The sequence below is a fragment of the Salvia miltiorrhiza genome, chromosome 8, assembly GCF_028751815.1.
Source record: "Salvia miltiorrhiza cultivar Shanhuang (shh) chromosome 8, IMPLAD_Smil_shh, whole genome shotgun sequence".
Classification (NCBI taxonomy): Eukaryota; Viridiplantae; Streptophyta; class Magnoliopsida; order Lamiales; family Lamiaceae; genus Salvia; species Salvia miltiorrhiza.
The window spans coordinates 4770132-4796185 of record NC_080394.1 but is presented as its reverse complement, the minus strand read 5'-3'; the positions used below and the strand labels follow the sequence as shown (position 1 = coordinate 4796185).

Below are 26054 nucleotides of genomic sequence, written 5' to 3'. Positions count from 1 at the left end.
TTACAATATTTAGTCTATTTTACATGTAATTAACAATAAAGTAATTACTCTATCGTATCGTTACTTCAAAATTCAACATATCACTAATTTTTTTAAAAAAATAAATGTAAATTATATTTTTGGTATATATGAATATCAATGTAAAATTAAATTTAATTGATAAACGATGATAACAAATGTGTGTATGTATATTATTTTATAGCATATGCTATAATAATTATTTTTTGAGAATGTAACTTATTTTTCTTCTTTCATATATCGGCAGTTGCCTTGTCTTTATTTAGTACATTAGCAAATGTAAAATTTGAGAATAAAAATATTTATGAATAATTTTATCACCTATCTCTTTTATTTAATTTGATATATATATATATATATATATATATATATAGAGTATTTTATTATTGATCAAATTATATGATTATTAGAAAGAAAGAAAAAAAATACAAAATGAAATTAAAAGGGGATAATATTAGGCTGACATTTTTTTGAAACAATATTATTAGGGATAATAGTAGGCTGACATGTAGGATGTGGAAAGGGAAATTAAATGAAATGATTTGATAGAAATAGCGGCTGAAAAAACGATAGTTATTGTTAAAAGAACTAAAATTTGAAAAAAGGCGCTAATTTTTTACCGTTAAAACTCCTTCTTTATATATAATATAGATTGGAGTGAATTAATAAGAAAATGTCTTAAAAATTAACCCAACCCCCCACCTCTCTCTCTCTCTCTCTCTCTCTCTCTCTCTCTCTCTCTCTCACACACACACACACACACACACGCACGCATAATACGGCCAGGAAAAATACAAGTTTAACACACGCCCAATTACCATGCAACGGTCATCAACACCTCATCTCTTAACTTCTACATCACATGTGCATGCCATGAATATCGAATAACATTATAATTCATACATATAAGCATATAGTAATATTGAATACGAAGACAACATTATTCCTAGTAGACAAAGTGAACTGGGAAAATTTTTGAATTCTTAAATGTATAAAACGCTATATAGCACAAAGGCCTTCACAAAGATAATTTACTTTGACTCTGCGATTTGTTCATTTTTACAGCCTACTCAAGGCATCAAAATTTACAGGCCGCATGAATGAAGGTAATGATTATTTTACAAGTAAAAATATTGTAACTGCTGCTACTTGACCTCAACAAGTATATATATCTGTGGCACTTTCTCTTTTCAAAAGAGAAGCTATAATATGGGGGAAGAAAAGGAAAGGCATGCTACTGGAGAATTTTTTTGATGAGATGATTAATGTTGCAACAACAATGTATTTAAGTGGTTTTATGGCCGTATTCTCCATCCTCGCTCAGCAAGTGCTTTATGCACCCGACTTGCTGCCTCAGCAGTATCGTTCAAAGGAGGGTAACCCCAGGTTTCTGACATCTGAAATAAAGAGAAACGCAAGAAATAAGATAATTTGGCAACCAGAATCCTGGCCTCATCACTCATTTCTTAATATATTCGAAATGAAATATCTGCCAACATCTACATTGACACCAAGAATATATTGAGTAATTCAAAGGTCAACAGATGCTTCTGCCCATGCTAACAAGAAAGCTAAAAGTAAATTTCTTCCACACTTCGCTAGTAGACAAACAAGTTGCAGAAGTGAAAACAAGACAACAGATTGCATGGAAATACAATTTTAATTAGACGAAGTTGCTAAACCCTCCCTGTGCAGCAGATAACTCATCCTCTTTCTATCATTTTTTCTTTATTAATTGTGATAGCTTATCCTCTTGACCTTGTGATTATCTCGCTCCTGTGTCTATATTGCCTAAGTGAACATAAAATTGTTTGGTTTCTCTATGGTCTTTGATGGGAGAAGGAGAATTGGTTACTTACATCCTCAAGACCTGTAAATGGTCTGACCAGGCCTCTTTCCCTTAGCTTCTTATGGAATTCCACAAGTTTCCAGGTGCAGCGTTCAGCTCCAACAACATAAACAGGCTTCCTGCAATCACCAATATTAAGCGTCAATAATTGGCACGTGTGCCTCCAACATCATTAACAACTGCTATAAAGCATTTTACCCGGTGCTGCAAGCCTCACTCAACATGCTAACTGAATCAGCCGTTATAATAAAAGAATCAGCCCAAGCCAGATGTCCCAAATGTGGATTAGGTTCTGGTAATGACAATGAACTCATTAGTTAAATCTTAAGTCTCAAATTATAAACCACCCATAATGTTCAGTAAATGAGAAGTACCTTCACCATCCCATATGTAGATTTTGGGATGAGTTCCAAGTTCTTTAATTATTAATTTAGAAACCTGCAAACAGAAAGCCCATCTCGCAATAAGCCGAGTATCGGGGGAAAGAAGGATGGTGGATGGACCACAATCCCTTGAACAGAGGTGAAAACTTGAAACTGGAGTTTGTCTTACCTTTTCAGGTGTCCGCCTCGAGAAAGATATCCTGACACTTCCACAGCTCGTGAGAACATTGTAAAGGGACGCTATCAGCTGTTTTGCAAGGTCTGTGCTATATCTGCAGTACCCTATCAAGATAGAATCCCAAAACTATGAACAAACCATCTAAAATAATATCTGACTTGCTAAATGAAAAGTTACAGAAAAACAAACTCAGTGAAGAAGCCACAAAAGAAGGAATCATGTCTTCCAATAGTAAAAAAAGTGTGAGAATTTCAAATATTCTATTATTTAAAACCATGAAAGCATGTCAAAGTATGTTAATTTAACCCACCCCCCAACAAAAAAGATAAAAATAATAAATAAATAAATAAATAAATAAATACATACTGAATGCCTCCAAGCAGAGAAGAGATGCACTGCATGTCTCCCCAAGAGTTGGGTGAAAAGGAAACAGGAGAAAATAGGAGGTTGATTTTGTTCTAGCTGTCAACTTCCAAGGAGTGATACACAAAAGACACATAATATTCATTCTCAAGTCCCAAGAAAGAGGCCAAATTAAAGTAAAATCTCAAGAAAGAGGCAAACTGAAATATTGCAATACTTCGTACTTACTGACCTAACCTTTTCACTCTTGACCAAGAAATTACACCACAACAAGTCCCACTAATATTTCCCACTACTGCTCATACTCTTGGCAAACTAAAAAACTCATAACACAGTGTGATGAATAAAGATAAAAAGTAAAAATAATAAAAAACTTAAAATCCAATTTTCACCCAAAATCTAAATACAATCTTGTTGATTTAGCATATATCTAACCAATTTCAGTTGTAACTTTTTGTTAATATGACAGTGCCACATCATCAGGATGGAGTAATTACTTGTGGGCCCTCCAATGTTGACTACAAGCAATGGCTTAGGAAGAGGTGCAAACTCATGGTGCCAGGCATTAGCTTCACTACGAAGTACAGCAGAATCTATTTGATGAAGTGCTCCTACTGTGAGGACCTGGATATAATAACATGCCCGCTAGGTCAGCTCTAACTATAATCCTTGAAATGGAGTCTGGAGTTATACACATGCAGTGAGGATACTTACGACATGATCACCAGCAGGTTCACGCGGTGTTATCCATTTCCGAAGAAAGCGAGGAACCTGCTCTTGTGCCTGAGGGGTCAATGAGTAATAATCATGTTGTGGGGTTATCACCATATCAAATCTGTCCAAATGAGACCGTGGATGCTGAACCTGAAGAGGGAAGGCATGACAGAGTCAGAGATCCAATTTCAGTAAAAAAAAAAAAAGCAGCATGCAGCATAGTCTGCAATGACATATGCACTAATGGTTCTCTCTCTCTCTCTCCAAATAGACATGATATGTCACATGTAAACTAGTACATATGCGAGTGTTTATGTACTTATGGATACTTCAAAAGAATAGAAATTTTACACATATTTCTGTGCAGTCAAGGCAAACGCACTTAAAAATATTAACTGTCAACAAAATAAAGGTTTTAGGCTTTTAGCTCCAGGTGTTAACTTCTCATCAAACAGAACTTCCACGAGAAAATACCGCTGAACTATTTCCTAATATTTGTCTTCACTCACAAAAGTTCCTTCAGACCCAAAAACATCCATGAAAATATTGGATGCTGTAAAAGAACATCATATTGTGAAATGATGAAAATATACTATCCACAGTTCCTTAGAATTAATTGTTTTAGGAGCATATACATAAGCTGCAGAACTCAAAATGGCAATTTATTAAAGAAAAGTAAGATACAGTGTCCTGATAACAAATTTGACTATGGCATATAACATCAATTAAAGGTTAATATACTACAGAGCTAAGCTAACCTATGTGTTCAGAAAACAGCAGGCAGATTTAGAAACTACATAGTGACTCTGAAATATTACACTCTACAAGACTTACACAGTAACACGAATATAATTCTGTTTGATGAGTTAAATAGTACATAACCGAAATCTTTATAGCGAAACAATTTCATGAATTCTGTTTCAGGACTGAGATTGGGATGATAATTTACATTTAGAACATATTACAGTTCTATCATATATGGGTAACAAACCTGGACCACAAACACGTTGTCAGATGCTAATCTTTTTATAGAGCTTGCAATTGAAATCGTATCTCTGCCCGATGCAACCACAAGCAATGGGCCATCCCTAGAAGAAGACAAAGTGTTACTTCTCATGTATCAAATAATTAAGACATTGATATATGAATTAATAATTCTCAGGAGATATTAGTCTATAAAAATTGAAACATATTCATCCCACCAGCTAATATTATAACAATTGTACTAACTTTAGACTCTAAAGTTAGTAGTATCAATTTTTAAGGCAAAACTATTTGTCCGAGTCAATATTTATAACCAAAATGGTCTTATGGGATCTTATAGACCAAAGGAACTAGAAATAATCTTTCTGAAATCAACAAGATTCTTTTTATGAGCACATGTACTATGTCTATTCAATTGACCATATTTGAGTGAAAATAATTGAAAACATGACCATACAATTAGCTTCATCACCCCTGTTACATTAACCAACCAATATCCGAAGTGAAGGTAATAGAAAATACAGTCATTTATTTCATCATATAAAACAAAATACTCCGTATAAATTATCTTCAGCAAATACCAAATTACTCCTATTCTATCTTATGACAGCATGTTCATTTTATTCCTTCTGTAATCTGTATGAGGTTCTCTCGCTATTGATCACAACCTCCACCACAAAGGCATCCACATATGTTGCAGCCTCCCCCACTATTACATGAATAGACGCGCATGTTCGATCAAGTAACCCATCACTATTGTTCTAGTTTGTGAGAGAGAAAAAAAAAATCAATCCAGGGATAAAATAAGACCAGGTGTATCCTATCCATAATAGTCTATGTGGGAGGGTTATTCTGCAGCATTTTGTGTTCTAGGAAAGAGAGTACATGGAGCTTACTTCTCAAAAGTATCCTTAGCCATTTTGACGATATTCTTTACATCAGCTTCCAACACTGATGACAAGCCCACACCAGCACCATTCCCAGCAGGTAAATGTGCTAGTTTCCTCCCTCTTCTGGAAATAAAAATTTTTGAATACCCATATATCTGGCTAATGATAAAGTACAATTTCTTATGGATAGAAACTGGAAGCCAGTGAAGCCACTCATTGATTCCTCCTGTTGGTCTCATGACCCGCTGAATTCCATATGCATCAAGAAGATAACACAATCAGTTCTCATATGTGAAGTTCTTCTACCATAAATTTAAGAATGGATGCTCATAAAGCAATCTGGTTCACGTATGCAGAAACTTTCAAACAGTAGCTTTCATTTTAGCTCAGAGATCATACATTTCATACCACAAAAGGAAGACAGGCTTGAAGCCAGCAGCAATATAAGAAAGAGTGCCATCATAAGAAAATGACAGTAGCATACCTTTTAGCAAGTCCATTCAGAAACATTTTACATAGAATAAGGCTGACTCGGGAAACCTTCTAAACCATTTACAGAAGAGATGTTAACAAAAGAGGCATATCCTGTGAGCCAAATAAGGTACTAACAGTCTTGGGATGCTAAAAGAGAGAAGCCCTTTTTTTATCTTGACATCACTGATATGATAATTTTGCTTGACTTGTTTTCTGTTACCTCAAAAAAACTATGACAAAAACATGAACTACTACCGGACAGAGCACTTCACAAATTAAATTTCAGACAAGAAACATTACTTTCATTCAACTATCTTCAAAAACATCTTCCAATAAAACATTGATCTATTCAATGTCTTTCCAATATAAAATCCAATGACACAGGGTGGGTCATTCTCCAGAACAGAGCAACTCCCCACCCCAAAAAAATTCAACAAAACCACCAAAAAAGATATTGCAGTGGAGAATGTCATTAAACTCATTCATTTTGAGATGCCTAGCGGCTAGCAGAACCTCCAGGATTACTAAGACAAAAAAGAACAAAATAAAAAGAGAAAAGAAAAGAATAGAACATCTAATTATGAAACATACTTTGTACTACAATATGCAAGTATAACTGAATCCATACAGAAAGGAATTAACTGAATCCATCCAATCAGCAGGTCCTATCTACAAGCGGTTCAATCCATTCCTCATTCTAATTCCAAATTCAGAAAGCAGGATTCAACAATCCCCTTTGCTTTAACCACTAAATTGCATCATGCAGAAATTCAACCCTAAATAATCCACAATTAAGCCGATCAGAGCATGCACGCTTCAGGGCAAAAATCACGTGTTATGAGTACAAAACCAGACTTCAGCTTCTCAATACTGACTAACTACCAAACATATTTCATAGTAAGACCAAAAAGAGGTTAAAAAAAAAAATCGTAGAGATAAGTTGAAGACTTACATATAGCGTTTGCTTATCACTTAACCCAAGTGCTCGAACCAATCCCATGCTCTGGTTCTCCGACGCCGGAAAACCGTTCCCGATGATGACCGCACGGCGTACGACGCCGTAAAGGCCGCCCTCGAATATATCTGGCACTCCGCCCATCGGCTTCGGGCTTCCCGGCGGCTCCGGAAGCCTAATTGGCTTCATCTCTGAAGTATAAGTTGATCAAAAACCCTAACCCCTAGGTGAGATTTAAGATTGGGGATTTATCGCTGCAGTCAGTTGGGATTCGGAATGAAATAGTGGAGAAACTGAAGATGATGTGCTGACAAAGTGACAACCCAAACAAAGCGGTTCCCAGTTGAACTTTTGTTCTTCGCTTCAACTCCACCACTCTACCATTATTATTACTTTTTTCTTTAGAAAATAAAATAAAAATAAAACCAGAAAATTTACATAGATGTTGTTGCACAATAGGATTTTTTTTTTTTTTTGGGTTGAGCTCCTTTGCAACGATTTACTATTTAATATAATTATAATTTATTAGATAATTTTAGATGATAATAATAACAATGATAATTTTATGAAGCATACCTATAGTGCGTTGGCATTATATTTTGTATGTTGCCATACTCGATTTGATTTTCATATATACTTTTTTTTAGGGGGATTTTCATATATATTTGAGTATTATGTTATCTTGCCAGTTAATTTAACGAAGGTTGTCTCACCTAATAGTATGTAGATGTATGAATTTTGACCCTCAATTTTATTTACGAGTATATGCGGAAGTCGAAACGATGCCAATTTATTTGATTTAAAAATAGAAAAAAAAAATGGTAGTTCTTCCTTGGAACCCTCTCGAAGACCTTGAGCAAATATGTTTTTTTTTTTGTTAAAAATAAAAAAATCACTAAAACAAAACAGTTAGGTCTTGTTGGGACATAAATTGACATTAAAAGGGGACTTATCGTATTAATAAATTAATTTTGAATAATTCCAAATTCTGAAAATGTGATGAATCAATGTCTTACTACATAGATTGATAGGCAGGTATTCAATTGACAGGAAACACAATTGAAGATTACAAGTGAAGAAATCAGCATTGAGATCTTATTACTTCTTAAGGTGAAAGGAAATTCTACTGTTAAATTAGGGTAGTGAATTTTGATATCAAACAATACATAAGAAATTGAAATTTTAGCTCTTTTTATCACAAACTGATATATTTGTGTGTGCATTTAAAACTAGTTATTAAAAAGTCGTATAAATATACAAAGAACTTAACGTGAACTTAAATATTACTACAACTTTGAAAATGTATCCTCACTTTTACATGAATAAATGAGGAACTTCTTTTGGAAAATTTGATAAATTTAAATTGGAAGAGCAATGTCGACAAAATGATTTTAGTACTGATATAATTTTTGAATGAAATGCAAAAATAATTAGGAGTGAGAAGCAGGTGATATATATATAGCTTACTGGGAATAAGTCAGTCTAGATTGCTTCACCCATCACTGAGCCACAATTATCAGAATTTACAAAAAAAAAAAGTGATTGCAGAATTTGATCTTCAAAATGATTTCATATGTTACTACTCGTCATCAGATAAGCAAACAACGTCTGGTTCTGCAGCAGATGTCTTGTTGCCAAGTACATTACCTAACATTTCCAAGTCAGATTGTTCCAAGGGATGAAAAGTAGAAGGAATATCAGGTACATGCGAACTACGATTCACGGGTAAATAAGGTTGACGATTTGCAACTAACCCTTGTGTAAACCCCGGTGGACGAGGCAGATCTTGCACCTCAGCACTTTTTGGTGAAGGCGGCCGTGGTAGTGGTAGTGGCCCCGGTTGTGAAGATAGCTGCACAGGCTTAGGTGATATTTGGGGCATCCGCAGTTGAGGGACTGATGAACTAGTGTCGGGTGAAATGGGTGCACCTCCAGTGGGTGGTCTGCATGGTTGAAGATGAGGAGCTGCAGAACGGATCTCACCAGCTGCGCGGAGGTTTGCAGGAGTGATGGCACTGATGACTGGAGGGGGTCGGGGTGAATGCGCTGCTGCGTGTTGTACAGGACGACCTGTAACATTTCGAATGCCCACAGGGGGAGACCTCACAGGATGTGACCGTGAAAGCTGTTGGACAGCTGGAGTTGTGGTTGGCTGAGTACGGGCAGGCTGTTGGGCTTGGACAGCTGGAGTTGTGGTTGGCTGAGTACGGGCAGGCTGTTGGACTTGGACAGCTGGAGTTGTGGTCGGCTGAGTACGGGCAGGTTGGGAAGCCGAAGGTCCTAGAGAAGGTCTGACGGGAGGAGTTGGCAGCATGAAGCTGGGCACACCTGCAACGAGAGCTAAGATTATATATCATTACCCGCATTGACAAGCGCATGCCAATACATGTAAGAGATTGATAGATGACTAAGAAGGACAGTAAATTAAACCAAATCGAAATCAAGCTAGAGCATATTATAGAGATTGGCTCCAAGTCTTGTTCCTGAGGCAACAGACCCAGATATCAAATAATAAAAACCCAGTCCCCTTGGGATGGCCTAGTGGTTGGGGTGGTTGCCTGTTGTCCAAGAGGTCACAGGTTCGAGTACTCTCGGCCACAATAATCACTAGGTGGGGTGTGTGTGTGGTTTGTATTATTTATAATGTAATTTCATCAAAAAAATAATAATAATAATAATAATAAAAACCCAAAATGAATTAAGGTTATTTCAGCTTGTTTCCGAAGAAAAAGATACATTGACATATTGCAAGACATTATCTTCCTAATAATCACCTCCTAGGCACTTCCAAGGCACTGATTTTTTATTCTTTCAAAAATCCCTCCAAGAACACCCAAAAACCATACAAACATTTCCTGAGCATCTTACCTCCTATTAGATTTGGACCATCTAAAACAATCTCTCTCTGAAAAACATTAGTTATTGAGCAACATGGATGCAAAATTAACAAAATAAAACTGGACTTCTGGTATTATACCTTGCTGCATATTTTGTAGCCCAGAAGGCCTGATTTCCACACACTTAGATCTGAAAGCAGCAGCCAACATTTTACTCAGAACAACTTTATTCTTGTTCTGGTCATTTTCATTCTTTTTCAATCTAAATTCAGCTTCTTTCTCCTGACATATCACCTCATATTTCTTATGTATTTGAGAAATAATCTCCTCTATCTCCTTGTCGCAGTCAGATTTGAGCTGTGCCATCTGTGTAAAGTGATAAAACCCAATTACAAAAATGAGAAAATAACTGAAACGCATAGCAGATGATTAACAAGAATTTCCAGACTGACCGTGTCTGCATGGTGTTTTTCCAATTGTACAGCTTCTTTATGCATCATTTCTATCTCAATTTGAAGCGGGTCAAGTGACAAAGATGGAGATGAATTCCGAAAAGAGGGATAATGAGTTGGATTCAGAAGGAAGCCAGGTCCATGAAGATGGCCTGCATCTATGTCCGCTTGTGGAATAGCCTGATTTGGCCGTCCTGATGTGCTCACCACTTCTTGGGGAATAGCCACATCATTCTCGCTTACAGCCTGTATTGTCTGTTGTGATGTACTCGCCACCTCCTTGGGTATAGCCACATCATTCTTCGAAACAGTGTGATTCAGCCTTTCTGGTGATTCAGCATTTTGTTCATTAGCAACTTCACTAGAAGGACCTACATTCAGGTGATCAGGATGCAATTCCAAATTTTCTTCAGTCCGTCCCTCAGGCCTTGCTGCAGTTTGAGGTGAGCTTCTTCCTTGATCATGGTGTCCAGTAGCAGGCAACTGATCGCAGCTAAGTGAGATATCAACTGATAAAGAATGCAGCTGCCCAAAAACCTCATCTACCGGAGGTTTGCTAGATGGCTTGGGGGTTACAACATTATTAGTTAAACGTGATTCCAAGTTGGGTGGCACAGGGGCTGCAGAGTTGGTAGGTCCTGGCATTGCCATTTCAATCTGCAGAGCACTTCGATCTGAGTCCTGCAGTTCAGCAGACACCAAGTGTTTGTCAGATTTATTTTGTCCCGCCAACTTGCTTTCAGTAGTATTAAACATGTCAAAAACATTCAGTGAATTGTATTTTATGTAGACAATTAAGGGAAATGGGAACTGGAGACTTGGTAGCAAGACAATCAGGTGTATGGCTGCAGGACATTCTAGAATCTTTCACCATGTCATGGAACACAAAATTAGGAGGAACTGAATATCTTCTAATATTTCTATCTCACACTTGAGGAACCTTTTATCTGATTTACCAAGGCAAATATATGAAACTCCAGGCATTTTAGTTTCTGTAACTGAATAAATTTGATCACATTTAACTTTCACCTAACTGGAAAAAAAAGACAAACAAGCGCTGATGCAAATAACTAGATAGATAGGCAGAGAAACATCACATACATTCTGTGGAATGTCACAAAAATCTGGCGAAACTGTGGTTTGCTCTGTGCGCAATGATGGCTGTCCTGGGCTGTGCAGACACCCGCTGACTGCCACCTCTAGTTCCCTTATCTGTCTCGTCAAATCATCAAGCAAAGAAGTTTTTCTTACTTCATTGGACTCTTCCTCTGATGGATAACTTAGTTCTCCTCCGGCCTGGTCGTGCCCCGCAATTTCATTGGAAGCAGTCTCAGGCACCACTAGATGCTCTTCAGTCGGATCAGCAGATTGAGATTCATCAGAAACCTGCTCAGGAGCAGGTAGCTTTGTTGAACCAGCCTGCCTATTATCTATGGATTGTACCGACTGATTGAGAAGCTCAGCTACTGTAAATGATTCCCACCCTACTTCATTTTCTGAATTAATGGTTACCAATTCTTTAACGGGGGTTTTACTGCACATTGCTTCAACTGGTGCACCAGACATACGGAATTTATCCCCATCACCACCAACATTGATGCATGTTCTTGGCTGAGGGCCACCAGCATCATCATCCGATTGAGAACTAAGTGACTGATGACCATTAATAACCCTTCGTTCACTAGAGCATGCTTTTGCTTTGGCTACCAAATCAGCTGCCTTTCGTCTCTCCTCATTGATAACAGCTAAATGCTTTGCCTCAAGATTTTTAAGCTGTGCATCTTTTAGGATATTGTTATCCTGGATTTTATCTTTAAAACTATCATTCAAAAGCTTGAGTTTGTCCATTCCGGCTGCAGAGGCTTGACCATGTACAGTCCGAATAATGGCGGACTGCAATTTGTGGTCTGTCTCCAGTTTTTCCCTTTTATCCTTCCAGCTTTGTTTCAACTTCTGAATTTGCTCTTCGTGTTCCTGCATAAGTTTCTTCATCCGCTTATCACATTTTTTCTGTATTTTCTTTATCTCATCATCATCATCCATTTCACTAGCACCAGCTTCTTTCTGCTGCGTAAGAATCAGGCGTTCAGCATGATCTTTATTTACAGAATTTTCCCGAGTCTCCTGTTCCACACTTTCATCTAAATATGGCATACATTGTAACTCCCCTTCGTTAACATTTGATGCCCCCCTGTTCAAGTCTTCTTCAGCTAGGAGGCAATCTATGTTCAAGCGTGTAATGTTGTCTGAGCACTGCAAATACAACCTCTTGAGAGACCTCATCTTTAAATAAACTGAGCTGGCCTCTTCTTCAGTGCATTGATAGTCCAGAAGCTGTTTTGCCAACGTGAGCATTTCCTTCTTATCAACCTTTTGTTTTGTGATAGATGCAGCAACCCAACACTGACATAGCAAACATATAATTAAATCTACTGAGAGAGTAAGAGTTAGCAGATATACTCCATTACTTGAATCTGGAAAAATGCATAAAGAGATGATAAGGAAAATACAACTCTCCTACTATTGAAATTCCCAGACTATTTGCATCAAGAGATTATAAGGAAAAGAAGAAATGCATTCTTCATATATCTATCCTTACTTCAACCCATTAGAAATGACCACCAAGTCAAAGGAACCCCACAAGGCTACCACAAAGAAAGAGGAGCAAACACTCAAAGAGGGGAGAGTGCTAGGTGGGTCATAGGATGAGTATGCTCAAACAAAATTCACCCCACACTCAAATTCGCAGCTGGTCTTGCGCTATATGACATATAAAAACAGAAGAAATTAAGTGGAGAACTGGTAAAGCTCTCAGTTCTCAAGTGTAGGGGATAATGCTCGGTTTATAGCAAAAAACATAGAGAGATTAAATAGATTATTAAGATATATAAGAATGAAAAAATATGGGGATGCCATGTAGGATAGAGGATTGAATTATATATATAGGAAAGGAACATAATGTTAGAGACCAATGTGTCTTTCACTGTAAATGTTAGGGGTGTATTTGCTACTTAACCCTAAATAATATATTCAGGAAAGGGACTAACCAGAGATATTTGAAAAGCCTGCACAATTGATGTTGGGTTGCTACTGACATGATGATTCTTGATCACATATTCCAAAAATAATTCAGCCACCTGAGTGACATTGTCCTGCATTTCCAGCCATGTTCACAAAGAACAGTGAGTAAACAAACTAAGGTGATACATATGAAATATAAGGACTATTTGATCTAGCGCGAACAATTATTACTTCAAACGCATGAGACTTGATAAAGAAATAGCGGAATTCTGTTTCCAATTTCAAACTTCACTTACTCAAAATAAAAGCAAAATGTTCTTCGACACATCACAAGTGAAACCTCACATTTCTAGTTCTGGCCAATTATTTTCTAAATTCATAATATTGTTTCATTTGGTCATTAAGAATATAGGTTTCTGTTCAGTCCAATGCATTGGGACTCTCAAAATCAGCGATAGCATGCATTTCTGGACTAATGACTTCAATCTCAATAGAGAAGAGCACAAGCTCTTGTTGTTTAGGTAAATTCTTTAACAGAGCCATCAACAGAAAATGTACAGAGTTAGGTAGCAAGAAGTGATCACTTCTCAAGGATGCATGAGAAGTGAAGAGCTCATTCTACACTACCACAACAAAAATGTTAAGAATCCCTAACATAATCTCTTATTATAATATTATATGTAATAATTAAGGACAAATTTCAAGTTGGTTCATGAAGATCCCAGTACTACCCTAGAAATGGCAGAGCTAACACTCAAACATTCGTATCACACATCATCACAACACCAACTTTGCCTCCCACTTGCAAGAGACAAGATCTGCTATGCCAGTTGAGAGTCCCGTCACAAGGCAAAGCAGATATATTTCCACATCGATATGGGACCAGAATTTAGCTCTTTGACAAGGGACTACAAATATAAGGTTTATGAGTCCGCCATAGGGAACAATGCACACGAGTATCTAGTTGATTTCTTATATATCATTTGCACTCGTAAGAATGTTGTGTTCATTCAAGTATATGGCAGTAAAAAAATTAAATCTCCCTGCTTTGCTTTGGCAAAAGATGATTTCTGCGTTCACCCAATCACCAAGTATATGGTGATACGGATCAGCCAATTCAAGTTTATATGCGTTTAGAGAAAAGACAGTCATTGGGTGCAGAGGCGGTGGATGGGTATTGGGTTGAGGATGAGACAATAAGTTAATAGGTTGTTCAGTTATTCAATGATTCTAGTTGTCTAGATAGCAAACTTCATCAGTGTGGGTGCTTAGGAGTAATTTAGGAGGTCCTCTTTCGTTAACTAAGAATAGGAGGTAGGAAATTTGTTTTTAGATCAAGATTGGGCAGAAGATATTCCTGAAGAAACCGACCAGCTGTTACCTTCTTCAAGAATTTTAAGCTTATAACCTTCTTTTTTACAGTTGTTTCTTTCCTGGCCAGAAGGACATAATAAGCCCTTGACTCTATTATATGCAAATTGTAATGAAATTAGTATCCACTTTCTGGGCAGTGTAGGAAGATAACTATAGTTTAAAAGATCATCTGAAAGACTGAAGAATAGAGTTAAGAGTTGTACCGGAAGTTTAAGATTTTGGCACAGTGTCTTTACTTCTCTCAGCAGAACACCATGGATGCTTTGCTGCTCATCAGATGATACAATTCCTTCCTTTGATGCAGCACTTACAGAAACTTCAGCACCCAATGAGCTCTGGCCATCTCTATGCAAACTTTCAAATTGATTACAGGATTTGGTTGAAGGAGGCCCTGAATCACCAAAAGAAATTCTTAGTAACAGCATAGGGGGAGCCTGAACTACAAAATGCTTCATCAAGGGGCTACAAACTTCTTAATGCCACAAATATCAGTCACTAATGAAGCGAAGTGTCCTAGCTTAACCATTACCTTCATTAGAAATAGTGACTTGAGCTGCGCCTAATCCAACTTGGGATGAGGCAGGACCCAAAGTTTCATTCACCTTCTTTCTACGTTTGTTTGCCATGTTATCTTTCTCAGCTTGTGAATTGGTAGGAGATCCTTCCCAGTAATGAACTCTCTTCCGATTCCGTGGACTGGGGCTTTTTAAATGTTTCCACATCGGATTTTTCCCTTCAAACAAGTTTCTCCAAAAGACATGAGGCGCCTCTCCACCTTCCAACTGAACTTTTGATTCGCCAAACATCAGATTGTTTGTACTATAGCTTCCATTGTCAACTTTAGCTTCTGAGATGACAGAATTTGAATCAGCATTTTCACATTTTTCAGAAAGTATGGCCCGAAACTCCTTGGTAACTTCATCCAAAAGTGATTGCCCAGACGAAAAGTTCAATGCCAAACTAGAGCTGCTATTGGCATGATATTCATCTAATTTTCTGAAGAGATTTGTGATACCCCAGGATAGCAGAGTATTACTTGTGCTTCGGCTGAAATTTTGTGAATTGTGATCAAGATTTAAGTTCTGCTTTGCAAGCACTAGGGCTCTTTCTTCAATAGTGAAAGAAGAATATAACCGAAAAATTTTGACCTGCGCAACTTTTGAATCAATTGATATCTTTTTCAGTGCCTTCAAGTCATTTACCGGATTCCAGTCACTATCATATATGACAACAACATCCAATGATGAGAGTTTAATGATTGAAGAACAAGCACGGTTTTCCAACAGAAAAACAAACTGTCCATTTTCTTTCTTGTTAAACCGGTTCACGGCAGCTTGCCTATCAGAAGGGGACTCTGCAGCATCAACGCGTTCATATGTATTTACGCCGAACCTTCGTCTTACAAAATCACTCAATATATTTCCAGAAGTTAGTAGTCCTTCTGAGCCAAGCAGCTGCAGTATAACAATAAAAGAAATTATTACCATAACAAACCAACGGGCAGTCAAATTGCTAGCAGTAAAGTAATAAAACACACAGATCCAAAAGTACAAAAGCTGACACCAAAAAGTGACGCTGCACAGTGCACATTACCTGAAAAAGTATTAGTACTCGTAGATCTCGCTTCTTAATCTCATCGAGCATCACATCAAGAAGTTGTAATTTGCCACTTGCTGTTATCCCAATATCCAAAATCTCATCAGCAGGATGCTTGTCAGCAATCAAGCGAGCTTGTACAGAAGTGTCCAGAAGATAAGGGTGATGGCAGCACTACAAGCAATTAAAACGTATCAGAACTAAACAATTTTTGCAGCTAGGTTGGCCAATTGTAGCAATTCTTTTCCTTGGTGAAAGAAAAACAAATAATGTTCTCAAAAACATGCATAAGGAGAAGCATATGATACATGTCCGAACAATTTATCCATCATATGTGTAAACACACTCTCCTAAAAGGAACAAGGTGTACATATGTAGTAATGAAACCAGATAGATACAACTGAGCAAACCTTTCGAACTGTCGAAAGAATTTCTGGGAGGACGCCAAAAGGGTCCTTTTTTAAACAAGAGCAAAGAGCATTAGAGTGCAAAAGAAGTGTATCACAATAATGTTCAAGCTGAAGATTTGATATCTGAACCGGGACCCAGTACTCAATGAACTTAGATACTTGAAAAGGTCGTCCATACACAATAAACCGGGACAATCTGTCTTTCAATTTACTAAGGTTGTCATTTGTCTCAGGCTTCAGGCTCCTCAGTTTGTCAAAATCACCATGAGGTTCGACCAAGGATAGGATTTTAAGGTACTCAGACGTTGCATCCTGAGGCGTAGAAGAAGGACATTAAACACAACACTGATGTACAATAAACCAAAATATCAAGACCACAAAGGGAAACATACCTTGATCTGACCACTGACCAGGAGTATTCTCATGTCTGTTGAGAGCATCTTAATTCGTTCAAGCTCATCTGCGATCCCAGAGATCTGATACTCATCAATTACAATGGCTTTCCATTTTATGCTTTTCATTATCTCTAAATCCTGCATGATAAATACAGTGCAAGACATGTACTGAATTACAACATGTTAAACTAATACACTTCCAGTACATTGAAAACCAGATAAAAATACTACTGGCACCAAATAAAGACACTTGGATTTGTACTGATTATGAAAAGTTTTTTTCTTCTTTTAGTTTGATCATCAAAAGTTATCAAGGAGACAACGTATATAAAGAAGTAACATTTTCTAATTTTCAGGAGACCTGGTAACCAATCAGAAATCTAGACAGGAATTGTGGTGAAATGATATCCATACCTCTAAAACATCTTCTACAGATGACAGGAGTACTTGGACTATCATGTGACCTCCTTCATCATAAAATTCTGATGTTCTAATCCTGTTCCTGGTGTCTCTGCTTCCACTGTATACAACTACATCAACGGATGGTACCAGTTGTTCAAAATTAGCTTCCCAGTGAGGCCGAGAATCATTGGTCGTGACAATGAGGAATGGCCGAAAAGTTTCAATCATTGAATGAACTACAAGAATAGCCGTCATTGTTCGTTCCTGCATTCAAATAAATTAAATAAGACTTGTGCACTTGATTACTAAAACATCAGGTCTCAACAGCAAGGGGATAAGCATATCACTGCCCCGGCCAGCAATCAGCAAGGGTGGTAAATATGCACAACTGATATGCTTTAAGTACCCTAATTCAGCAAGGGTGGTAAATTTGTGCTTACTACTTTATGCTTTAAGTACCCTAATTCATTAGGAAGAGATGCATGCAAATGCACAACTGATAACCATATAACTATTGCACGTTTTTAAGTATTAAATTTAATTGACAGAACATAAGCTATTTTGTCAGAATAATAAAACAAAGGCATAAAGCTTCCATCTACATAAAAGGCCAACAATATAGCACACTAGCACTCCCACATGTAATAAAGTGCCAACCAAACATCCGTAAATTAGTCAATTAAAATAACTTGATTGTTGAGACAGAAAAAGCTCACCTGAATCTGATCATCAAAAACGACAGCATCTGGGCATTTGAACAAGGATTCACGCAGTTTATTCACATTTTTCAAGACATGGGTCTCATGCAATTGACCTGGAATCTCTGAATATCCGACAACTGATTCCGTGTACAGCTGCAGTATTATAAGCAAAGAAAACAAGATTAAGCATTTATCACTTAGCATGCACTATAAGAGGACTGAAAACGACATAAATTATCATTGCATAATATGTTGAATATGATCATCAACAGGCAATGACTGTACATTTCATATTTGACTCATCAACCAAGAATCATAGTTCCTCAATGTTATTCTCATCTATAAATAGCTGTATTAATGCAAATCACCAATTTATGTACATCCATCTATAATGAAAGTCACATTCATATCTTCTAAGTCAGGTCAGGGAAAGAAAAAAAAAAGGATCACTACAAAACACTAAGGGGGCATTTACTCAGCATGATTGATAAAATGCATAATTGAGTATTTTTATCCTCAAGAGTAGGGTTTCTCCAATCCCACCCTTTCAATGGGATAGGAATCAAGCCAAACAAGCTCAAACGATAGAAATAATCATGGGCCTTGGGATATCCCAAAGTTTCAATCCATCAAAGTAAACAAGGGGTTAGTCTTACTATTTTTATCTGTCAAGGCTAATCATCTAAAGAAAACCCTCCCTAACATGAAAAGATTAATCCCCTAGCTTTGAAGCACTGCAACTAGGTCTGGAATTTACCTGTTAATTATCAATTGAGAAACAACCCAACATATTTTTCCACCAAGCAGGTCACCCCCCCCCCCAAAAAAAAAAAAATCCCTCCCCACTTGGCCCAATGAGATGTATTGTTCTTATATCTTATGTTCTTCTGTTTCCTATTCCAAAATTCATTGCTTCATTACAAACACAAATTTTGATCCTTTTAATGATATGCAATGATCAATGGAAGATCCTTACAGCCAAACACCCTGTGTTTTAGAAGTTCCACTTTGCTACAAAGTAGGGCCATCATACTCTGAAGGCGTTTGGTTTGAGTGAAAAGACATGATTGATAAAATAATCCAACTCAATCAAGTGTTCGGTTTGCATGATTCGGCTCATGATGGATAACTTGGCCCGCACACTAATCATCCAATCAAGTGATTATTTATCACCAGTTGGATGGATTATTCAATCACCCTCCAATACTATCAATCATCTATCACATCCACCAAACCCAACTCCCCCTCTATGTATTAACAACCAGGAATCGTTGAGGTATTCGAGATTATAGGTATGATCCATGTCATTGCAAAACTGTCGAAACAAAAGTAGCAATAAATAGCAAGTATAAGCATATGAAAGAATTTTATGCAAATTCCTCTGATGTAATTGGAGAATATTGGCAGAAAAAATGAGTTTAGGTAGCTTTGTGGCTTCATAATGAACCTTACTAGAAAACAAACTCCAATCAAAATTCATAATGAACCTTTAGGCTATCATTATAAATTTATAAGATTTATGAGCAGGAGTTATGAAACCAAGCGATACAGGGTATTTCTATATGGTACCAAGTTACTAACAGTAGGCTAAAGAATTATACAAAAAACTGTGTGAATGCAGATCTCTCTGCTTCAACTAGAATCATAGTATGTTTTTCAGGTTCAAACTTTTAATCAAAGCCAATGGACATGTATGAAAGCCTTCTAAAGGAAAGCACCCTAACTAACAAACCATCCACTTGAATTTCAGGTTTAAACTTTTAATCTCAAGTAGTCCAAACCCTTTTTGCAGAATGTTTTCTTCCTTGAAATTAAAAAGAGATGCTTGTCTTCTATATTGAAATAAAAAAATTATTATCAGACCGTTTTAAGGCTATTGGACACACTTGGGATATTAGGTAACTAGTTCTGTCACATCTTCACAATTTCAGCACATCAATGCAACCAGCAAGTGTGCATATGATGTTCACAAACAGTTTCAGTAGTTGGGATTCTTGGGAAGTGTCTCCCCCAGAGCTCATATCCCTATTACTTCCTATTCCACTCAAACTACAATAAAAATTTTAAAAACCTCAACACTTTCAACCAAACTACCACAGTCAGATCATCAACTACCTCTGACTGAGTAAGTTACGGTGTTTATACATAATGCACTACTTATATTTGGAAAGAACTAATCAATAGCTTATGATAAAACAAACTTAAACCAAGAAATATATCTAAGTACCCAAAAAAATAAAGTATATTCCTGCAATTTGGAGATAGTTCTGGCACCTTATTTGATTCTTGCTTAGCCTTTCCTCGACGAACCTCATAGTTCCTCGCAAGGTCCTGACCTAGGGATGAGACTAGGAAGTTGGCATTATCCAACTCCCATGTAGCAAGGTCATAATCAAGACCACGCCATTTCACAAGCCACTCATATTCGCACACCCAAATATCAGAAGTAGATGCTACATAAATATTATCTTGTATAGGTCTTTTCCCCAATAAACGATGTGGCACCATCCATTCTGCATTCCATCTGACAACCTGCAAGTAAGATAAAAAAAAAAGATGGGTTAAGATGTTCTCATTCCACTTAGACTTCTAAGAAAAAAGTGACTTAACCTGATCTTTTTCAAGAAAGTTGGATACAAGACAGGGGTTTTCAAGAAGCAGTTGTTTCTCTGGAACCCAATGGTTGTGAACATGAGCAAGTCCATGATATTTAACAAGAAATTGTTTCTGCTGAACTCCTAAAGCCAGCATCAAGCATTACAAGTCAAAACCATAAAGCAGCCAAAAGTGATAATAGATGACTTGACAACATGTGATATCATATACTGCTACATGGTCTACATTGTTATTGGTTGATTCTAATATTTCTTATCTCGATATATTATATTGATGAAGATGTCAGACCTTTAGAATTTGGAACCTCCACTTCTCTGACGTCCCAAATCGACTCAACTCCATCTGACACAGAATGCACACCAAATAAAAGCTTTTTCTTCACACACTGTGGACAGTGCCAAACACCAGGCAGAACATCAGTAAGAGGAGGATCTAGGCAATAAAGATGGTAGCAATTCATGCAACTTTTCCCCTCACAGCACCTGCAAATGCATGTTTATCAAACCGAATTAGCAGATGGAGGTCACAAAAAATTAAAAAAACAAACAAACAAAATACACACAAAAAAGAACAGAAATAAAACAAAGAAGACCACGAGTTTTTGTTATTACTGCATGTCCACACAAATAGGAGAGATCCTCCTGTAAGAAAACTACTGTCAATTGGAAACCAATCATTCCCTTGGGAACACTGAAGTCTCCAGTGCATAAGAAAGCAGTAATAACTAATATCAGAAGCATATTTTTATGAGAGAGCCTGACAACAATGTTTTACCCACACGAGATCTCCATCTTTGCTGCACAAGACACACAGTTTTTCAGCACCATCTGTATGAGAATCTGCATGCCTCTTGGTCAATGGATGTCCACAATCAAATTCCCCGGTAGATTCTGAAGTTACAGAAGCTCCAAGATCACTTCTAGCCTAATGTCCAAAGCATTTCAAGAAAACAACAAATCAAAATCACCAATAGCAGCAATTTATAACTGAGATAACCAATCCCTTCTTTTCTCAACTATTCGGGCAACCAAACTCATATAAAAGATTAGTCACTATTAGGGATGCACAAACGCAGCCACTGAAGTCAAGTCTGACATGATGAATTAGAGAAAGTCAAGTCAGACTCCTTACCGTATTTTTTGTTGTTTACAAATTCATAAGATATTGTTGCTAGTTATAGTGTGAAGTAAGACTTGCTTTTAACGTATTAGAGAATTCAACACGACGAGAGACTACGTATTTCCAGTACATTATCAACTAAAAGAGGCTGTTTATCTACTTCATCTATGTAATTTTTAATTTTTTATGGAATGCAGAAGCTCGTAAGTCACAGAATTCCAACCGGGCCCTGATGCAAACAATCGATAGAGAACAACATCAAGAAACAAGTCCATTCATACACATACAACAAAAAGCTCATAATGCAGAACCAGTTGATATGATTCAACTAACATTGCACAAAACTAATTCCACCACCTACATCTCTGAGGCAAACTGGCACATAAAGAAACAGAGAAACCAAAGGAATAATGTAGATAGAATAACCAAGAAAAGAGTATGGTGGATTTGGATTGAGATATGGTTTAGGGTTCAAAATTTACTATATATAAACTAAATTCAATAAGCTATCTTATCTCGCAGAAGCCAATTATTCTCAGGAAAATGCATGCAATATATTGCAAGGAGATCCATGCTCTAACCGTACAATTTTGAAAGATTATCATGCCTATAGAAGTTGTTGTAACCATCTGGTTGAATTTAGAATCAAAAGATCTTACAACCTATATCCAATTCACATGTAAATATTAAATAGTAGGCACATAAAGCACCATATTCATAAATCCTATGAAGTACGTTAAAATGCTTGATTGCAGTTTCACTTTACTTCATATAGATGAAGAAGAAATACCTACTGTACTTTTCTACATCCTTATTCCTTTTAACCAATTGCTTTCGATCTTCTCCGAAGAAATCAAGCAGAAATACCCATTGTATTATTTGTTTATCCTTATTCTTCCTTTTCCTAATAATTGTTTGCTCATATTTTTCTTTCCCTATAAAAGTTGGATGTGCTTTTTGGATCACATAACTCCTACCATAGAAAGTGTGACCAAAAGATCTGAGACTCCTAAGAAAACATTAAATTTCCAGATTACATAAGTTATAAAGACTCCTTAATATACATAGATTATTTGATCACCAAACTTATTTGGCAACTACAACAGAACATTATTCATATCAGAGAAAAAGCTTTCCCTGTGACCAAAGTCTAGATTCATTGGGAAACTCCAAAAGCTGGTATTTCAAGTACACCCCAAGTGAGTTCAGCGCAATCACCCACTTCAGTGGCAGACTAAAATTGTAGTGAACTACATTTGAATGTTTGCTAAACTTGCATCAAATGGTCATGACCTAAGAAACTAGCACATTTACTGTTTGCTAAACTAGCACAAGCACAACAAGTTCCTAATGACTGAAAGAAAGTTCCAATATATATGCAGACTCCTGCTCTGATTTACACAGTTAAAATGGTGCAGCACATTTATAGAAACCTCAAGATAGAAAACAACAACTGAACAACAAAATAATCTTTTCATTTGTTGGTGGTTAGTATCCCACTCTTTGTACCAAAAACTAACCTTGCAATTAGCCATGCCAACCAGATTATCGCCCACAAGACTGCAAGAGCAAAGCTCCTGTTTTGGCGAATCATAGCGCACCCTACACAAGAAGTCAAGATTATTTTATCTCAGTTAAGGACATTTATGTGAGCTTCGTTTTTTTCACTCATTTTATGTTTGGAGGAGGGGGATTGCACAAAAAAAAAAAACCACCTCCTATCCCTTTGATGCATAAGCTGTGAAGCAAGCAAATTAACAGAACGTCACAGTCCCTAAATCCAGTTGAAGGTCAGAACTCTTAATACAAGACTAGAAAACTATGGTCAAACCCACCTTCTAAAAAGCATTCTTGTTTGCGTTTCCATTTCCTTTTTTGTCTTTTTCCTACCATCAATTTTAAACCAATGGACCCCTTTAATCAACGTAGGACCAACATCATTAACCTTGGAAATAGCAGAAATCCTGGGTCAAACATAACTTGATTGATGAGGCTCAAAGAATATGATGAATCCAATTACTGGTGCTCCTTGAGTTTCCAGTCCAATAAATGGGCACATCTGCACTAGCTAAAAATATTTTACCTTTCACTTATAGGTCCACACAAAACTAGAAATGCAGCCTAGACAATGAAATAAGAAGAACCAAAAAAAACCTTACTTTTTTTAAGAGAAAGGAAGAATACATTTACGTAGCCTAGGTTACTACGTTTTGTATAGAGATCCCCCATAACGAAAACTGCATGCAATTTTTAACTCAGACTGTCTAGAAAATCTAGGTGGAAAATTCCAGTAAGCCATCAACTACTCATAATGAAACCAATCAGACTTCTGGGCAAACAAAAGAAGGATTCGTGACACCATTTAATGCAACGTAGACGGATTAATAATGCAATGATTTTCCTGGGCAGCATGTTCTACATATTCTATAAAAATGTTACCAGAATTTATTTCACTGCAGTCATTATGTACCACCCATGACCTGGGAGCTCTTGGAGAAGAAAATTAGGTCAGGCATAAATGCGAGTAGGAAGTTGAGTTGCACCTTTTACTTTTAGAGCATATAAGACAGGTCCCCTCCAGATTGCAATTTTCGCACACTAGAAATGCTGAAGCAGCATCCACACTGATGTCATTTTCAACATCTGCTTGATAGTGTCTTGAAGCTGAATCTGGAAGAACTCCTTCAGGAACTTGGTCAATACTTCCATCATCTGCAGCATCCTCAGTATCTTCCATTGGCTGAGAGCTTATACCATTGCTGCTATTATCACTGCAAACGTCAACTAAATTTTCTGATCTTTCCAGCTCATCACCACCGTCTACAAAAAGATAAAGATGAAAATGATCCAATAGGGGCATGATTCAAAATATTGAGAATACCATCTGTTGCATCAAAACAAAATACTTTTTCTCAATTCACAAAGTTAAAAACCACAAGCACTTCATCAACCCAAAAACATAAACAAGAACATAAAGGAAGGCAAAAAGAAAAATGCTTCTTTCAACTTTAACTAGTTATGATGATTACTAAGCATAAATACGAATATGCATGCATACAGAGATTGGAGTTGTGTTTATAGCTAGGAGGTTATCCTTTATTTTTTGGATTTTCATCCCTTTGTATGAGAATCCTTTCTAATGAAGCAAAAAAAAAGGAGAGCATGAAGAAGAAATATTCTGGATAACAATAATGATGTTTGCATTTGCAGGTGCATGGAGAAAGTGCCATGATTGGGAGACTGATTACTTCACCTGGCACAATTCCTTTAATTTGTTGTCTTTTGAAAAGAGACTTGAATTTCCGGGCGCTCATTGTCTTTCTCTTCATGCCAACTACTTCCAGCTCAAGTTGAGCTTTTTTAGATTCCATTGTCACCTGAATCACAGGCTTCTCTTTCGTTTTCTTCAACTTCGACAGAGGTTCTTCAGCAGATTCCTTGGATGAAAAATCTATCTTACCCCTACCAAACTTCCTCGGTGTATTACCTCTGCCTAGTCTCTCTGATGTCCTCTTCATAGGAGGAATCAATGGCGGCATCTCCTTCTCAAGACGCTTGGATTTTCGAACACTCGGAGGGCTCTCTGTCGCATGTCGGGCTCTACCAGGGTTTCCTGGGCTTCCTAACAATGGATTCTTTATCATATTCGCTTTCTGATTCGAACCATGTCCATCCAACTCGTCTCTACTTTTGCGAGTAGATCGAGTATCACTCACCATTGTCACTGCAAACCTGAATTACGGCATCAAAATGCAGAAAACACTTGAAATTCTCGGAGAAAAATTCACCTCTCGGAAAATCCCTAATTTTGCTAACTTGGTCGACCCATCTGCTTCGCGACTCCCGAGAATAAATTGCTGTTGCAAGCAAATTGCTCCGTTAAAATTTACAAATAAAGGCTCCCTCAAAAAAAAAAAAAAATCAAAATAATACTCTACTGTTTACAAAAAAAAGGCTATGCGGTCAGCCGAATATTTTAATAAAGTACATCAGTGACGAGAAAATAACTTTTTTTTAATGTTTAAATATTTTTATGCTAACTCTATCCACAAAATAGTCTCGTTTAAGTCTTGGATACGGCCCGTGATTCAATTTTGGAAGAGTGCCACATAGGATTAGTCTTGGTGTATGAGTCTTGGCTTACCCTTATGATAAAATTAATTTTGGGCCAATTTAATCTTAGGTAATATCAGACTAATTTAATCTCGGCAACCAAACATGACATCCTATATAGAGATAGTATTAGTACAAAAAAATAAAATAGAAGTACAGTATTAATTAAAAGATAGGATAAAAGTATAATTTTATAATTAAATATAGGAG

The 26054-nt window shown here is 36.9% G+C and overlaps 2 protein-coding genes across 5 annotated transcripts; both read right to left on the bottom strand.

Annotated features, from left to right (window-relative positions):
- Positions 1 to 982: 982 nt before the first annotated feature.
- Positions 983 to 7439, bottom strand: LOC131000218 (mitochondrial fission protein ELM1). Its single transcript, XM_057926013.1, has 10 exons — positions 6806 to 7439; positions 5386 to 5624; positions 4497 to 4593; positions 3506 to 3655; positions 3289 to 3415; positions 2420 to 2532; positions 2242 to 2305; positions 2066 to 2159; positions 1878 to 1986; positions 983 to 1415 (listed from the first exon to the last, which is right to left on the bottom strand). Exons 1-10 carry the CDS (start codon positions 6995 to 6997, stop codon positions 1314 to 1316), a joined length of 1287 nt encoding a protein of 428 aa, XP_057781996.1. The 5' UTR covers positions 6998 to 7439; the 3' UTR covers positions 983 to 1313.
- A 919-nt stretch (positions 7440 to 8358) lies between these two features.
- LOC131000217 (helicase protein MOM1-like) lies at positions 8359 to 25657 on the bottom strand. 4 transcript variants are annotated; one of them, XM_057926011.1, is made up of 20 exons: positions 24985 to 25657; positions 24275 to 24551; positions 23252 to 23333; positions 21391 to 21536; positions 20901 to 21094; positions 20607 to 20734; positions 20271 to 20528; positions 18012 to 18149; positions 17308 to 17559; positions 16891 to 17031; positions 16499 to 16810; positions 16086 to 16262; positions 15022 to 15946; positions 14696 to 14883; positions 13145 to 13249; positions 11199 to 12500; positions 10098 to 10778; positions 9786 to 10011; positions 8563 to 9148; positions 8359 to 8455 (listed from the first exon to the last, which is right to left on the bottom strand). In XM_057926011.1, exons 1-20 carry the CDS (start codon positions 25448 to 25450, stop codon positions 8452 to 8454), a joined length of 6588 nt encoding a protein of 2195 aa, XP_057781994.1. In that variant the 5' UTR covers positions 25451 to 25657; the 3' UTR covers positions 8359 to 8451. The 4 variants fall into 4 exon arrangements, with proteins under 4 accessions (XP_057781994.1, XP_057781992.1, XP_057781993.1 ...); XM_057926009.1 differs by having other exon boundaries at positions 8359 to 9148; XM_057926010.1 differs by having other exon boundaries at positions 8359 to 9136.
- Positions 25658 to 26054: the final 397 nt, after the last annotated feature.

Coding starts and splice junctions, on each gene's coding strand:
- LOC131000217 (XM_057926009.1), bottom strand. CDS start 25,450: ATGGTGAGTGATACTCGATCTACTCGCAAAAGTAGAGACGAGTTGGAT. Junction 17,560..18,011: donor TTTTTGATGATCAGATTCAG/GTGAGCTTTTTC, acceptor ATTTGAATGCAG/GAACGAACAATGACGGCTAT. Junction 15,947..16,085: donor GAGTACTAATACTTTTTCAG/GTAATGTGCACT, acceptor GTTATACTGCAG/CTGCTTGGCTCAGAAGGACT.
- LOC131000218 (XM_057926013.1), bottom strand. CDS start 6,997: ATGAAGCCAATTAGGCTTCCGGAGCCGCCGGGAAGCCCGAAGCCGATG. Junction 5,625..6,805: donor GTGATAAGCAAACGCTATAT/GTAAGTCTTCAA, acceptor TATGGAATTCAG/CGGGTCATGAGACCAACAGG. Junction 2,306..2,419: donor CGAGGCGGACACCTGAAAAG/GTAAGACAAACT, acceptor TTCTGTTTGCAG/GTTTCTAAATTAATAATTAA.